This window comes from Histomonas meleagridis, assembly GCF_020186115.1.
Source record: "Histomonas meleagridis strain 2922-C6/04-10x chromosome Unknown contig_51, whole genome shotgun sequence".
NCBI lineage: Eukaryota > Parabasalia > Tritrichomonadida > Dientamoebidae > Histomonas > Histomonas meleagridis.
In genome coordinates, this window is record NW_027150894.1 from 1,161,083 (window position 1) to 1,177,054 (window position 15,972).

Below are 15,972 nucleotides of genomic sequence, written 5' to 3' on the forward strand. Positions count from 1 at the left end.
GCTAAAAGATGTGTGCAATATGTCGGTTGAAAAATACCAAGCATTTCAGAAAAATTGGTACTAAATTTTGGTGCAAAGATACAACGATCTTTGATATAACCAAATAAAATCTTTTTGGTTGAGAGGACAAAGAATGATTCTCGTGCATGAGAAAGAAATCCACAATTTGCAAGTTCACATTTATCTTTGTCTTTAATTGTGTCAACTGATATTAGACATATTGGATTTGTTTCATATATGTTATTAAGAATTCGTATTTCTCCTTTCTTTGATCCTACGATTAATGAATTATGATTATTTTCATCAATATCTAAAAAATCAATTGAAAAATCATATTGAGTAGACCACATTTTTGAGATGCTCATTAACGTGTCTGAAAGTTCATTAGATTTGGTTAATAAAATGTTGAATATTCGGCCATCTGCAGTTCCTAAAAAAAGTTGATTAATATAATCACGTGACCATGTGCACTGTGTAAAATATGTACCGGTAACGGAATATTTGGCAATTATTGTATTATCTGAAAAATCAATAAAGCAAGAATTTCCATCTTTAAATGCAAGAAACAAAATATCAGGAATAAGTGATTCTTGCTTATATGCTCTGCACCAAGCAGCGCAAGTTATATCTGAATTAAGCTTTTGTGAACAATAAAATGAAGATATATCTGAGTTATTATTAATTATCTTATATGTAAATAGATTCTTTCTGGAATATAATGCTACAATTCCATTTCTTGAGCACGCTAAATTTATTGAAGCACCATTTTCATGAGAATAAGTCCATAAAAAGCCATCCATTTTTTACACACAAAAAGTTATTTTTTTTTCTAAACAACGTAGAAAAAATTGAATGCACCGACATTCCTTACAAAAAGTCGTAAACAATCACTTCGTTTCCGCACGCCACTGCCAGTGTTTTTGTTCCAGGCACTATATCTATTGCACTAACACATTTCCCTTTCTTATCTACACTTTCTTTTGCAGGTGATCTAAATATATTTTTTCGAGATTCTTTTCCTACTTTGAATTTTTCAACTTCTCCTGTTTTCTTTGCAATGTATAATTTCCCATTGTAAAATCCAGTGCCAATGGATTCATCATTAATCCATGATGACCGAAAGAATTCCTTACCAGATTTGTTGATTTTATTCATCTTAAAACCTTTACTAGATGAAATAGGTATATGAGAAAATGGTTCACTTGTGTTTCGTACGTCCCAAAAAAGTAAATCAAAGAAACTTCGCGTGAAGAAATATGTTCCATCAGGTGAAAACTTGCATTCATTAATAAAAGTTAGATCATTTCCAATATTTTTAGTTACGTCTGCACGAAAATTTGGTTTGTTTTGTTTTGGCTGAATTCGTAAATCAATAATGTTACAAAAACCTGATTCATCGCCTGAAAGAAGAAGATCATATTGTGTTGGATGGAAATCAACACGTGTAATAAGTGAATCATTTGTATAAACATTTAAATGTGGATCGAAATTATCAATGCGACGAATAAATACATCATTGCCTTCTGAATAACAAAGTGTGAGATTGTCTCTACAAATACAAATGGAGTTAAAATATGAATCTGAGATGGGCTGGAAATGTTCAACTTCTTTTGCAGTTAGAACACACTTTTCTGGAATAGAAAATGATGGAAATTCTAATCCATTTGGGTTATATGGTGAATTTAAAATAGGTTTGGGCTGTTCAGAGATGAGCCAAATACCAATTTTGCGTGAGCTACAACATGCTAAAATTGGCTTCCCTTGATATTGAAAAAAATCTGTATCTAAGATGCAACCGTTGATTTGTTTTTGAAGTGCTGGATCTACTTCGTCATTAGAACCGATCCATTGTAGTGTTTTATTCCATTCACCATTAGATGACTTTTCAAATAATAACATCTCGCCAGATTGAGAACCTGCGCATAAAACGTCACATTTACTGGAAATTGATAAGGATGTAAACCTGCTTTGTGATGTTTTTGGTTGACTAAATCTATATTTTTGTCTGATTTTTTTCTGTTTTTTCATTAAAATGACGATAGAAGATTTGGCGGTTAATTTTTTAGTTCAAGTTACGTTAAGTGACCGTTTATTTATTGGCTTCGTTTTTTTTTCACTTTTCTTATGCTTTCAAAATGATTTGGCTGTGCGCATCGTTTACAGTTTAATGTCAAATGAATATCGTATTAAGTATATTGATAATTGCATTTGGCAGAGATGCTTCATGTGTTGTAAATAATTCAAGTTTACATCAATCAATTTTTAAAATTTCGAAAGATTTTTTTCGATTCTTCAAACACAATAAAACACAAAATAATCTTTTAGAAGAAAAAACCAAAAAGCTGTATGATAGGTATATTAAAAATTTCTTTTCTAACTTACAAACATCTAATTTAAATGAAAATTTTCGCTTAATTTTCAACAAAAATAATGATAAAATCGATGACACTGATATACAAATGAATGTGAGGAACGAAAAACTTCTTGCGTCAGACGATACAATTTGGTTTGAGCTTATTTCTTATGGAAGATTCCAAAACGGCGACAAATTTGGGTTTACAATTGTTGATGCACCCAGGAGTGACATGGAATTTAAGTACATAAATAAGCAATGCACTTGGAGTAGTGATATAATACGAACTGGTATTTATTTTGAAGATCGAGATGAAACAATAACCTTTACTGTATATTATCCATATTTTTCAGATGTGAATTCACAAGGATATAAAATTATTAATACTAATGTAGTGCAAACATCATCGGCAAAGAAACAATTAAACATCATTGCAGAAACATCAGAAACTTATTACGGAAAACCAAACCCTCAAATTCAAATGTATACTATAACGCCAATTCTTGAAATTACAATTCAACTTGGTTCTGGATTCGATCCGAATGAAATATCATCAACGAATTGGCGATTTTATATTAGTGGATTAAAGCACGAAGGCACATTTAATGTTAAGACACATGCAGTCAGTGCTGATTCCAATGCAAGTATTATTAATGATTATGAAATTACGAATGGAGAATATACGAATAATGTTTCAAGAGGCACAAGAGTTTATAATGTATATGCTCTTGAACAAAAATATGAAGAATTAACAATTAAAGCAACAATAAATGGAGAAACATTTTATAAACGATATGATTCTGCTGAAATTAAAACTCTAATGATACGTCATTATAATTTTACATTGAATAGACCAACAAATACATTTACTAAATCAAATACATTTACTAAATCAAATACATTTACTAAATCAAATACATTTACTAAATCAAATACATTTACACAATCAAATACATTTACTAAGTCAGATTCATTTATCAAGTCGAATACATTTTATGAAACATTTCTAAACAGTGAATCTTTAACTTATTCATTTGTATTAATTCAATCTGTAACAAATACGAAAACACTTCTTATTAATACATTTTTGTCGCAATCATTATATTTAACATTTAGTAATTTAAATAGTTATTTCAAGTATTCAGAATTCATATTTTATAAATATACAATTATTCAATATTTAATTTCATATTCATTTTATTCAAAATATTATTTTATCATCAAAGAAAACGAAGAAAATGTTCAAAATGATAATGAACATAATATTCTTATAATTATTTGTGTTGTTATTATTGTTATAATCATTGTTTGTTTGATTCTCATTATTTATATTTATCGACGAAAACATAAAAAAAATTCACCATCATTTGAAGAAAACGAAATGAACGAAGAAAATGACAAAAATTATAAAAATGAAGGAAATGTTATCGATCACAAAATCATAAACATTCAGATGAATCATATTGAAGAAGATCCATTTGCGAATGATTTCCAAGATAATGAATTTGATAATCACATTCAAATATAAATAATTTTTAATTATATCATTCATCAATGTTTATATAAATTTTGAATTTCTTCATTTGACATTTCTTTACATCGTCGAATTCATTATCATTTTTAATTATTTTTTACTAAATGTAACAAATTCTTTTTAATTTACATTTAATGTTAACATTGAAGAATAAAAATATTTTCCCATCAATGATCACATTAATGAATCCAGCAAAAATTTTATGCATCCTAAAGAATTCGATTGTTTTCTCTTCATGCACCAATTAGCCATCACGATAAAATCTTCGTAATGCATTGTACATAAAATACTTTTTGTTGTGAAGATGTTTATCAACTCTTAACATGTTCAAATGCATTCTGAAGACAATATTTAAATTTAATGATAAATAAAGAAATCAAACTCGTTTAGATGTGTTTTTCTATTTTTTCCGTCTTATCTGTGCACTTGTTATCTTTTTAAATGTGGCTTCCTTTCAATAATATCGCAACGATTGTATGGAAACATAAAATTTTATGTATACGAAAAAATCTCATTAATTACAAATCATTTAATTGATTCAAATGAATTCATAAGTCCTTGCATAAAAGATGAGCATTCTATCGTTAAGGAACTTCTAATTTTATTAGCACGGTAGAAATTTTATTCGTAATGTAAGGGAACAAATCAATTAAGGTGAATTAAATATATTCAATTTAGACAAAAAACTAAGTTGACCAAAAAAGAGGAAACCAGAACTCGAATCAGAACTAATAAGTTTGACTATAGCTAATAGAAGAATGGGAATTAAGGAGTTAGCAAATCACATGATTTTCAGATATATCTGAAAATCCAAATTTCTCAAATATCTCATCATGAATAGTACACTCATACACACAAATAATGTTGGATCTGCCCCATGGTGGTGCACTAATTTGTTAAAAAATAATTTATTCATTTATATTACATAAATTAAGTTTTCGGTTCGTCACTCGATTGTGAACTTTACTCATACGATATATTTCTATGTAATTTGATCGGCATATAAATTGAGTATGTTTGTTTGGGAAATCTTCTGAACTGGTTTCGATCATTTCAGATACAAATTGTATAAATTAGTAATTAATAATATTTCATATTTTAAATAATTATTGGATACAGGAAGAGGAAAAGAAAATTGCTAATAATTAATTTTATAATGGAGATGTAATTAATGTATATTTTTAAGAGCAAGAGAAAGATGTAGAACAATTCATCATCACGACTTGCACGAAATGGCTTCACACCATGTGCCCAAAAGGGGAAAACGGGGGATTTTGTTCAATATTGTTGCGAGTTTTCTGGGTTCCCAGCCCAACTGCTAAATTTTCAAAAAAATAGGTTGTCCATTCTTCATCAATGTGTCAAAGACAAAACAAGGCTTCCACCTCTCCTCCTTGGATGTTAGGCACAACCACCCTACAATTGATACAGATTTTATTATCGATAAAAATATCGAAAATGAAATTCATGTTCTTCATGCCGCCGATTGCTCCATCCACCCATAGGCTCTCCTCTTGACATAAGCTCTTTTAATTCAAATAAAAACAAAATTCATACAAAAATTTTTGACAATTGAATTGTGGATAATATTGATTAACGACATTAGCAGTTGACTCACTTGATAACACATTCACAACCATTCAACTTGAAACTTTAAAGGACCAAGGAAACCAAAGTCTACTGCTTTAATTTTGAAATTCGAATTTTCCACTTTTTTTACCACTTTTATGTAAAGTCCTTATCTGGTGCGGACATAAGCGCTTTCAAATTTGAACTTCCTGTTCATAAAATGACTTTCTTTTTTCTTCTTTTTTCACATTCTTTGCAGACATACGATAGTAAAACAAAAACGCTTACAATAAATAATCCAAGTGAATTTAATGATGACTACCAATTAAGTACTCTACATATTATTATTGGAGAAGGAATCAAAGAAATTCCAAAAAATGCATTTGAACTGTGGATAGGTGTACTTTCTGTGGATATCGGTAATTCAGTTACTTTAATTGGAACGAGTGCATTTATGTCGTGTATCAATTTGATAACAATTATTTTTGGGTGAAAATTTAACTACGATTAATGCCACTGCATTTGCAGGGTGTCCAATAACAAACATTAGCATACCCAAAATCTGTTTCTTCAATTAACTCAGATTCATTTATGAGGTGTCATAAGCTTAATCACATTGCAATATCTGAAGACAACGCACACTATTCCAACTTTAATAACGATGGTGTTATATATGATAAAGACATCACAACAATTATTTTTTTCCCATCTGCCAAAAAAACCGAATATCAAATTCCGGATACAATCATAACCATTGGCAAATTATCATTTTTTGAATGTATAAATTCACAAGATTTAATAATACCAAATAATGTCTTAATTATTGAAGCGAATGCATTTATGTTATCAAGTTTTAAGTCAATTACAATTGGTGATAATGTTAAAACGATTGAAGCTGCATTTTCATATTCGGTAATTGAGAACATAACAATTTCGAGTTCTGTTACTTCAATATCCGAAAATGCATTTAAAGAATGTAATCATCTTCAATACATTAAAGTTTCGGAACAAAATCCGAAATATTCCAATTATGAAAACGACGGAATTTTATACGACAAAAATGTTTCATATCTTATACAATATCCACAAGGAAACAAAAACGAAATATTTAATATACCAAATTCAGTTGATACAATTCGAAATGAATCATTTTCTGGCTGTAATAACATTAAAATTGTTACAATTCCTGAATCAGTTACATTAATTCAACAAAATTATTTCGGCTCTTGTAAAAATCTTCGAATTATTAACATATCGAAATCAAATCCAAAATATTCCAATTATGAAAATGATGGAGTTGTTTATGATAAAAATATTACGAAATTAATTGTATATCCTTTATTTAAAGAAATTTCTGATTTAATTTTACCAAATACTTTAATTAACATTGGCAAAAGTGCTTTTTCTAAAGTCAAATTTTTGGTAAACTTAACAATTCCAAATTCCGTAAAAATAATTGAAGAATTAGCTTTTAATGAATGTTATAATTTAACAACTCTATATATCGGGGAAAATGTGGAAGAAATTCAATCATTAGCGTTTTCTGAGTGCTTCAAACTACAATGTATTTATTTTTATGGTGAAAATAAACCAACAGTTGCTGAGAATGCGTTTAATCAAGTTCGAGCAAAAATTGTAATGACATCAGAAACATATAAAAGTAGCAAATTTGGTGCTTTAGATGTAGCTAAAGGAAAATTAATCGATGAATGCAATCCAAGTTATGGTGTCGAAGATAATAATAAATGGAAAATTGTTGTTGGAGTTTGCGTTCCAATTGGAGTTATAATTGTCATCGGAGTGATTTTGATCGCTAGGAAAAAGAAGATGAATCGGAAAAATAATTTATCGAGTATTTCAAACGAATACGAAAAATTAAACTAAATAAATTTAATAATTTTGAATAAAATAATAAAACTGAGTGAAATCAGGTTGAAACGCTTCAACTAATTTGAGATTTACTGTATCCTGAATAGAATTTTAACATATAACAGTAATTCCATCTGAATAAATAAATAAATGGTACAGCTGTTTGCTTTTTGTTTGGCTTGCTTTACAAAATTAAATATCCGAAAAGTGACACATCTACAAAATAAATCACTTGCTTAACAAAAATATTGTCTTGCTTTGGAAAAGTAAATGTCTAAAATTGAGAAGTTTACATATGCTATACAAAAAAAATGTCTATCCTATCAAAAAGATTCTCTTGCTTCACAAAAGTAATTGGCAAAAAAGTGACGATTATAAAAAAAAGTGTCTTGCTTTACAAAAGTAAATATTTAAAAATTGAATAAAAATAAATTTGACACAACACTTTATTTGAATTATTTGTGCCTTAATTATTTTTTTGCCCTGTAGGGGTACATATGCGATGAGCATATTTACTTTTTCTCTCCATTTTCATGAGAATACAAATTTTGCTTAAAATCAATAAAATTGTTCAAAATATATTTAAATACATACACTGTTCAAATCTAAAATTAGTTAACTAAAAATTCAACACATTTTGATCACCTTTTAAATTGAAAAGATAATTGGTTGAATGTATAACTGCTTACGATTAAATGCAATTCAATTACAAACTCTATAACAATGAATTAGGGTGCCCTAAGACATTATCTCAAGTTTCGGAGTTTTCTCCAATATGGAAGTCAAAGCCATGCCAACTAACAGAGGAAATCTCCAAATATTACAAGATCTAGAAAAAATTATATTTGATTTAAATGAAAATAATATTGATCAATTAGTTGAATCTTCATTAAATTACATTTCTTGAGAATTTCAATATTCTATTCTTCATATCATTTGTAGAATTATTTATTCATATTTTGTATCACGTGGCTATGAAAAATTATGTCTCAAGTATTTACAAACAATCGAAACAAAGTCAAGTTATAATATCATCAACATTTTCACTCAATTATTATTATTAACTGATAGTCAAGAATCAAATTATCTTCTTGAAAAATTGATTGAAGACGAGATAATTTAACCAAAAATTATCCAAACATATTTTATGCATTATTTCCCAGAAAAAGAAAACACTAACAAGCAAATAGAAGAACTTAAAGAAAATGATTTTGAACTGCATAAGAAATTAATTGAAGAAGGACATAATCCAAATGAAATTTCAAAAATAATTCGAAATGATGAAATAGAAAAACTTCAAGAAATATCATCACAAACAAATTTTGATTTTAACCAAACAATTGAACCATCACTTTATGAAAGATGTTCATTTGTTAATAAAGAAAATGTTACATTAATTGATTATGCAGCATTTTTTTCTTCTGTTAAATGTTTCAAATATTTACTTGTGAATGGTTCTGATATAGAAAATACAGGTAAATATGCGAATGCAGGTGGGAATTTAGAAATTCTTCATTTATGTGAACAAAATCATTCATCATTTGAAAATGCATATGAAACAGCAGTTAAATTTCATCAAAACGATATCTTTCATTATTTATATGAAGAAAAAATGTGTAAAAATCTAAGTTATCTAAAATTTATTAAGATTTTCTGATGTGATTATGTTCCATAGAACAGAGTCCAATCTTGACAATGATTGACTAACCATTCCAGTTAGTGTAGTAGATTCAAATCGCCACACACTATCAACTGGTCTCTGTTATGTGGCTTTTGAGACAGAAGAAGTTTTGGAATTTCTATGGAAGTGCATTTTCTCAGATGACAATGTTGGAGCTTTAAATAAGGTTATCATCACTGATGAAGATCAAGCATATAAATCGGTTATAGCGAAGCTATTACATTGACCAAGGTACATATTATGCGCCTTGCACAAATCTAAAAATTTTTACATATATTTAAAAATGAGCGATTTTACAAAAGAAAAAGAGCATGAGAGTTAAGGAGCATGAGTGTTCAGGAATGTGATATTTCAAGACCATGAAAATTCATAAATGTGAAAGTTAGAAGCATTTTCATTCTTAGATCAAATTGGAATTTGGCGCCAAAAAGAATATACAATTTTCAATAGCAATATAAATTTTAGGTAAATCCACTTTTTCTATACTATGCCATGCCGTACAAATGATCCTAAAAAAAATAGGGAAAATTATATTTTCATTAATATTATAAAAGAAAAATCCTTGCTTTATCTCGATTTTCTCCCATTCTTGTTCTCAAATCAGATTCAATTCGTGTCAATTTAGAAAACCCTCGTTCTTTTTGTAAAAGGTTCGGCGTTTTTGTGATATTTGGGTGAATATTGCACGATTGTACGATCGAATTTCCGATCATTTATAGGGTTAAAATGTTTCCAGGGTATAACGGTGGCCCCTATTGAATTATTGTATGATTTATTTTTTCGAATTTTTTAATTTTTACTTTATAAATGACGCTTTACACAAGATAAAATTAAATTAAGAAAATCGAATAGAACAAGTGTCATAATATGGATTATGGGTAAATTATTCTATCGTATCATATATTAATTTGAAGATATTTACTAATGTAATATATGAAAACTCCATTATCAACTAAGTAATATTATAGAAAATCATGAAAAACAAAAATGTAATAAGTTCAAACTATTTCCCCTCAATTGGTTTGTGTTTTTTTTTTTTTTTACCTACATCATAATTGTTTAAAACTGTGTTCATTTCATGAATCTCTAGAAATTATTCACTTTTTTCATCAAATTTTATTAAATGCTATACCTGGTATATTTAAGTTTTGTAATTCCATGTTTTATGACAATTGTTAATAATATAGGGCACCCCATTTTATCGAACGTTATTGGCAGTTATCGAAAAAACAAAACAATTGAAGAAGTTCGTTTGCCATTCCATGAAGGGAACGAGAACAGACCAAGAAGACATTCATTCAGTATCTTCAGACCAACTTCAAATTGATGATGAATTTAATCGTTGTTACAGTGGCGAACCAATGGAACCAATTTTTGAGCTAAATGATATTGATAACAAAGAAGGATTTTGCATCTTTCCTAAAAATTTAATTCTTGATCACAGGTACCAACTAAAAGAAGTCATTGGACGAGGTACATTTTGTCTTGTTTGGTTAGCACATGATCTCATATTAAAAGAAAATGTAGCAATAAAAATTCTCAAAGGCACATCTGATGAAGAATATGAAGATGAATTTATAATCAATAGTTATCTTTGCGATAACATGTCTTCTGATGTCAAACTTGTTAAATTTCATCGACTTTTCCATCACAACAAGCATGCATGTTTTGTATTTGAACTTGTTGCCCACAACATCCTTACGTTTCTCAATTATTTTGATGCCACTTATATTCAACTTCCAATCCCCCTCATCAAAAAGATTGCAAAAGATACACTTTTAGGACTTGAATACATGCACAAGAAAGGTGTTATTCATACAGATCTCAAGCCTGAAAATGTTATGTGTACATCACCCCTTTTTCCATACAAAGGATTTCCAGGATTATCGCAAAAAGTATTTCATCCACTTGAAGATGATCCTAATTTAGTTAGCTTTAAGCTTGGTGACATTGGGAATGCATGTTTTGTTAACAATGTTTTAAATGATTTGATTCAAACCAGACAATATCGTTCACCAGAAGTTCTTCTTGGTCTTCCATATAACACTTCTGCCGACATATGGTCCCTAGCTTGCATGACATTCGAGCTCGCAACTAGGCACCACCTCTTTGACCCCGTTTTCGAAGGAGAAGAGGAAGAAGAAGAAGAAACCATTGAAAATCGGGCGGTTTTTGATGCGTTTCACATTTCACTGATCGAAACGGTTATGGGGCCGATACCACATGACTGGGCTCTTGAAGGACATTGTTATGATGAGTTATATAATGAGAATGGCGAGCTAAGGTATAAGACAAGCGAAAGTGAAACAACATTGTTTAACTTGTTGGTGGGATATAATTTGACAAAGGAAGACGCAGCTGATATAGCTGAGTTCATCGAGCCAATGCTGGCAATAATCCCGAGCCAGAGACCATCCGCAGAAGAACTGCTTTTCTCTCCATGGTTGAATAAGATTTGATATAATAAAACAACTTGGTGTTATTGCTCAATAACAATTTATAATTTATAGATTTTTTAATGTGTTTAATATGTTTCTTATTATGTATTCATTATTCAGTGATGAATTCCTATAAAAATTTGACTGCAAGAAAAAAATTAAAAATTGGGACTCCGCGGACTCGAACCACGTACCTCACGATCTTCAGTCGTGTGCTCTCCCAGGTGAGCTAGAGTCCCTGTTGATTTTAACAAAAAAAGAGTGCTTGTATTGGATATTTTTCTATAAATTAAAATATTCGCTTTATTTTGCGCTGTATAATATTATCAATATATTTCGCTGCATAATGAGACACATGAAAAAATAATGAAATATCTCCAAACTTACGCACAACGCCCTAAAAAAGATGTTCAATTTAAAAATATAATTTTGCTTCATTACAATAAAAATTTAATCATCAACAAATATAAAGAATTCACACACCAACGATAAAATCTGTACACGATAAGATAAACCGAATGAAATTACATTTAAAACATGTAAAACATTAAAAAAGTGGAATCTGAAGGTGATGTTTATCCTTCACGAATAAGAAATTATTTAATCGAAAAGATCATCGAATCCACCAGCTAATTCGACAACTTCTTCCTCTTCCTTCTTCTCTTCCTTCTTTTCTTCTCCAGCTGGAGCAGATGCAGCGGCTGCAGCTTGCATCTTAGCAAGTGCCTCTGGATCAGCAAGAAGTGCTTGGACATCTGCGATTTGCTTCATTTGGTAGTCAATGGCAACAGCAATTGATGCAATATCCTTGAATGCTGAGCCAACCATATGTGGAGCAGATGCAGCATTGACATAGCCAATTCCAATGGAAAGACCAGCAACGTTCTTGAGGGCTGTGGCGAACTTTCCAGAAAGGACTTCATCGGAAATTTCAAGGATGCTTGGTTCATAAAGATTTCCATTATCGTAAAGTTTGACAAGTTTAAGGGTGTACTTGAATGGCATGATGTTAAGGAGACCGAGTAAGTTAGCTTCTGAGGCACCAACCTTTTCACCTTCTTTGATAAGAAGTTTTTCTGATGTGATTTCAATGGTACCCTTGAAGATCTTGGATTGGATGTTTAAGGCGTGAAGAACGGAAACTTGTGTTGGTGGAAGGGTTGTACGCATTGGTGGAACAACAACATCACATGGTGAGATAGCACCAACTTTAGCTGGTGAACCCTTACAGTGGTTGTCGATGACATCTTTGATCTTTGAGAATGATCCGTTTGTGAAGCAGAAGCCAACGCCGTGGTAGATAAGTGGTTCAAGAACTTCGATGTTCTTAAGTTCGCTCTTAAGTTCTTCAACAACTCTTCTCATGAGTGAGTTCTTACCGAAAACAATTTCGGCAAGACCTTGAAGATCGTGACGGATTCCAAGAAGTTGAGAAGCTGTAACATTCTCGGCGGAAACAAGGGCAAGCTTGTTATACTTGTGGAACATTTCCTTGAATTTAGCGCAGAAATCAAGCTTCTTTTGTGGGATTTTCTTCTCGTGATGCATCAGAGATAAAGGACGGCCAAGGCCAAGTCAATTTGCGGCGGTTAGTTGTCATATGGTCGGGGAACTTTTTGTATATGGATATGGGGCGGGCCAAAAAAAATGAATAAAATAATTTCATGTAACATGTCCGTTTTAAACCATGCTGCGAAGAATTTCAAAGATTGCAGCAAAAAATGACGATAATACAAAACAAACAAATGCGGTTAAGCCAATTCAAACAAATAAGAAAGTTGTTAATAAAAATATAACAAAATATAATTATCAATCATATTCTTCCAAAAAATTCCTTTTAAATACTTATAAAATTTATGATGACTTTCACACAAACTTTCAAGTAACTATTTTTAACATATTATCTAATATTAACCAAGCAAATCTTTTTATTTATGCTGATTATTTCTTTAAGTCTATATTACCTCAAAATTCCCAATACAGTGAGTCGGGTATTGTCGCTACAGTAACATTCACAGAATCAGATTTACAATATTTTGCAAATGCAATTATTCAAGCTGTTTATCGAAGACCACAAAATTACAGTTCAATTGCCAAGTTTGTTTCGATTTTCTTCAATTTCCTTAGTGAAAAATCCCAATTTTTAAAAGAATTATTTGATAATTCACCTGATCTTCAACCAATTTTCCGTGGCTTTCTTTATCGCTACAGAATTCTCCAGCCACCTCCACAAGGCTGTACCAATTCTCTAATTTATTATTCATATGGTACCACAAATAATGATGATGATATTCTTTCCACTTTCAACATTCCTTCTGATATAAATTTGAAGTCAACTTTGACTGACAATGAAACTGCCGTCTTCAGTTCCTACACAGCGCTTCTTAACGATGATTCGCAATATCTTATCAGCACTAGTGATCAACAAATTATCTATAGTTATGGTTCGAATCACATTGTTCGGCTTCCGCTTTGTTTTGCTGCTGCTTATTTTGGTGCTGAGTCATGTTTTAACATGCTTAACATTAAATCATTTTCAACGACCATATCAGAAAACTTCGAATGCCAAACAATCGAAGAAGCTGCAGCTGCAGGTGGCTCCATAGGCATTTTAGAGGCTCTAAAATCATCGGGACATGCTTTTAATGAATCATGCATCAAATGCGCAATTCGTCATCATCACTTAAACGCGACGAGTTGGCTGCTGGACGAGTTAAATATCGATTTTAGAACAAACGGAAACGTTTTCTTGAAATTAATTGGAATCACTGCAAAAATTGGAGCGTTCCATATTGCGCAGTTCTTGTGCGATGAATTCAAAAATGTTGACGACGAACTCAAGAAAAGAATAGAATACGAACTGCACTTCTTTCCGATAGTACTACAGATATATAATAAGCAAATAAAAATATAAATTCTTAATGATCAAGATTTCACTTTTTTCCCATAGAATAGATGTGAATTTGTTTGAAAGTATAACAAAAAAAAATTGTTAAATTAATTGTAGATCAGATGTGAGTTTATACAAAATTCGATGAGAGTGATTTTAAAGAACGAATGAAGAGGTACTTGATTCAGAATAAGAAAAGAATAAACAATTATGGCATGGGTCAATATTTATAATTAATATTTCATTCGCTAAGAAAATGGTATTTCACTTCTCATAACATTGGGTGAGTTATATACATGAAGACTTTTAAATGATTTTGATAATCTATGAATAAATTAATATTAAAGAGTCTAAATTACCACGACATAACTCACATTCTTTATCACCATAAACATTCTATATAAAAACAAGGAAAATTTATGTCATGATATTTTTTATCTTTTGTTAAAAAATTATAATAAATACAAAACTTTATTCCTGGATTTGTTCTGATGTGTGCTTCTGGTCATGCTGTCCAACCAGAAATGTTTTATATGTATCTAAATGTTCCATCTGTTCTTATTTGTGCGAAACATTTAGGATAACCACAATCGATGATTACATCCCCGCTTCCTTTTGAAGTATTACTTGGATAATAATATTTAACAAAAAAATCATTGTTTTGAAGGATCAATTCCAAGTCGACGAAGTTCTGAAAAATCAACTTTAACTGTTTTTGTAACTGGAGCTTTCTTCAGTTGGACAAGTCCAGGATGCTGGTAATCAACACGAATAAGATTCCTAATTTTTGATATGATGCAATTAGTCGAGTTTTCATTTTTCGCTTTAGAAAACCATTTCACTAATTGAAGTGCATCTGAGATTGTGTCTGAGTCAGGTTCTGCACTTTCGATTACAACATGTGGAGAAGGACGATTTTTCAAATGACACCAAATAAAATCTTGATGAGAATGTCTAATTAGAAAACCATTTTCTTTCTCATTCTCACCAACCTTGATATGTATACCAGACGAAGAAACAAACTCTCTCATAAAAATTTTTGTTTTTCACATGTGGAATGGTCACAAGAACCGAAATCCAATTTTCATAGCAAAATTTTTCACTTTTCAAAAGTTTATGGTATAAGACCGTTTAATTTGTTGTGAACGAACCGAAAAAAATTGAATGAAAAGTTTGCATGTAAACTTTATAAACTTTAGGCTATTTCATGAAAATTTTTCTGTAAAAATGACTTATTACCGAATAAGTTTTATTTCAATAAATTTATTCCGGAATAAGTCTGTTTCGGAATTAGTATTAAATTTAGTACATTGTCTGTTCGAAACATGGGTACTTGTTTTTATTGTAATAAAATTTTTATGATATACAAATTAAAGATATATTTTGTTCATTATCTTCAAACATTTTCAAAACATTTCATATGGTTTTTTTATTTCTCAAAAAAATATGTTTTAAAATTCATTATCTTGGTTTCATTTTTTCTGTGATCTAATACAGGGGGCTGAAAAAGTATCCAACCCACCTTTCAAAAATGCTAAAATCTTAATATTAATAAATTTAGTTAATGTTTTTAATTAATGTATTCACCATTGTTTCTAATGACATCTTCCAATCAATTAATCCATTCATGGAACACAT

The 15,972-nt window shown here is 30.1% G+C and overlaps 5 protein-coding genes across 5 annotated transcripts; 2 read left to right on the forward strand and 3 right to left on the reverse strand.

Annotated features, from left to right (window-relative positions):
* Positions 1 to 867: 867 nt before the first annotated feature.
* Positions 868 to 2,028, reverse strand: GO595_007257 (Protein phosphatase PP2A regulatory subunit B; the record flags this gene model as incomplete). Its single annotated transcript, XM_067920701.1, has 1 exon — positions 868 to 2,028. The coding sequence occupies one exon, from the start codon at positions 2,026 to 2,028 to the stop codon at positions 868 to 870; it is 1,161 nt and encodes a 386-aa protein (XP_067772776.1).
* An 8,240-nt stretch (positions 2,029 to 10,268) lies between these two features.
* On the forward strand, positions 10,269 to 11,465 carry GO595_007258 (CMGC family protein kinase; the record flags this gene model as incomplete). Its single annotated transcript, XM_067920702.1, has 1 exon — positions 10,269 to 11,465. The coding sequence occupies one exon, from the start codon at positions 10,269 to 10,271 to the stop codon at positions 11,463 to 11,465; it is 1,197 nt and encodes a 398-aa protein (XP_067772777.1).
* A 579-nt stretch (positions 11,466 to 12,044) lies between these two features.
* GO595_007259 (ribosomal protein L10) lies at positions 12,045 to 12,992 on the reverse strand (the record flags this gene model as incomplete). The annotated part of the gene is made up of 1 exon (XM_067920703.1): positions 12,045 to 12,992. One exon carries the CDS (start codon positions 12,990 to 12,992, stop codon positions 12,045 to 12,047), a length of 948 nt encoding a protein of 315 aa, XP_067772778.1.
* Positions 12,993 to 13,131: 139 nt separating this feature from the next.
* GO595_007260 (uncharacterized protein) lies at positions 13,132 to 14,358 on the forward strand (the record flags this gene model as incomplete). The annotated part of the gene is made up of 1 exon (XM_067920704.1): positions 13,132 to 14,358. One exon carries the CDS (start codon positions 13,132 to 13,134, stop codon positions 14,356 to 14,358), a length of 1,227 nt encoding a protein of 408 aa, XP_067772779.1.
* Positions 14,359 to 14,987: 629 nt separating this feature from the next.
* Positions 14,988 to 15,365, reverse strand: GO595_007261 (fibronectin/fibrinogen-binding protein; the record flags this gene model as incomplete). Its single annotated transcript, XM_067920706.1, has 1 exon — positions 14,988 to 15,365. One exon carries the CDS (start codon positions 15,363 to 15,365, stop codon positions 14,988 to 14,990), a length of 378 nt encoding a protein of 125 aa, XP_067772780.1.
* Between the last annotated feature and the right edge of the window lie 607 nt (positions 15,366 to 15,972).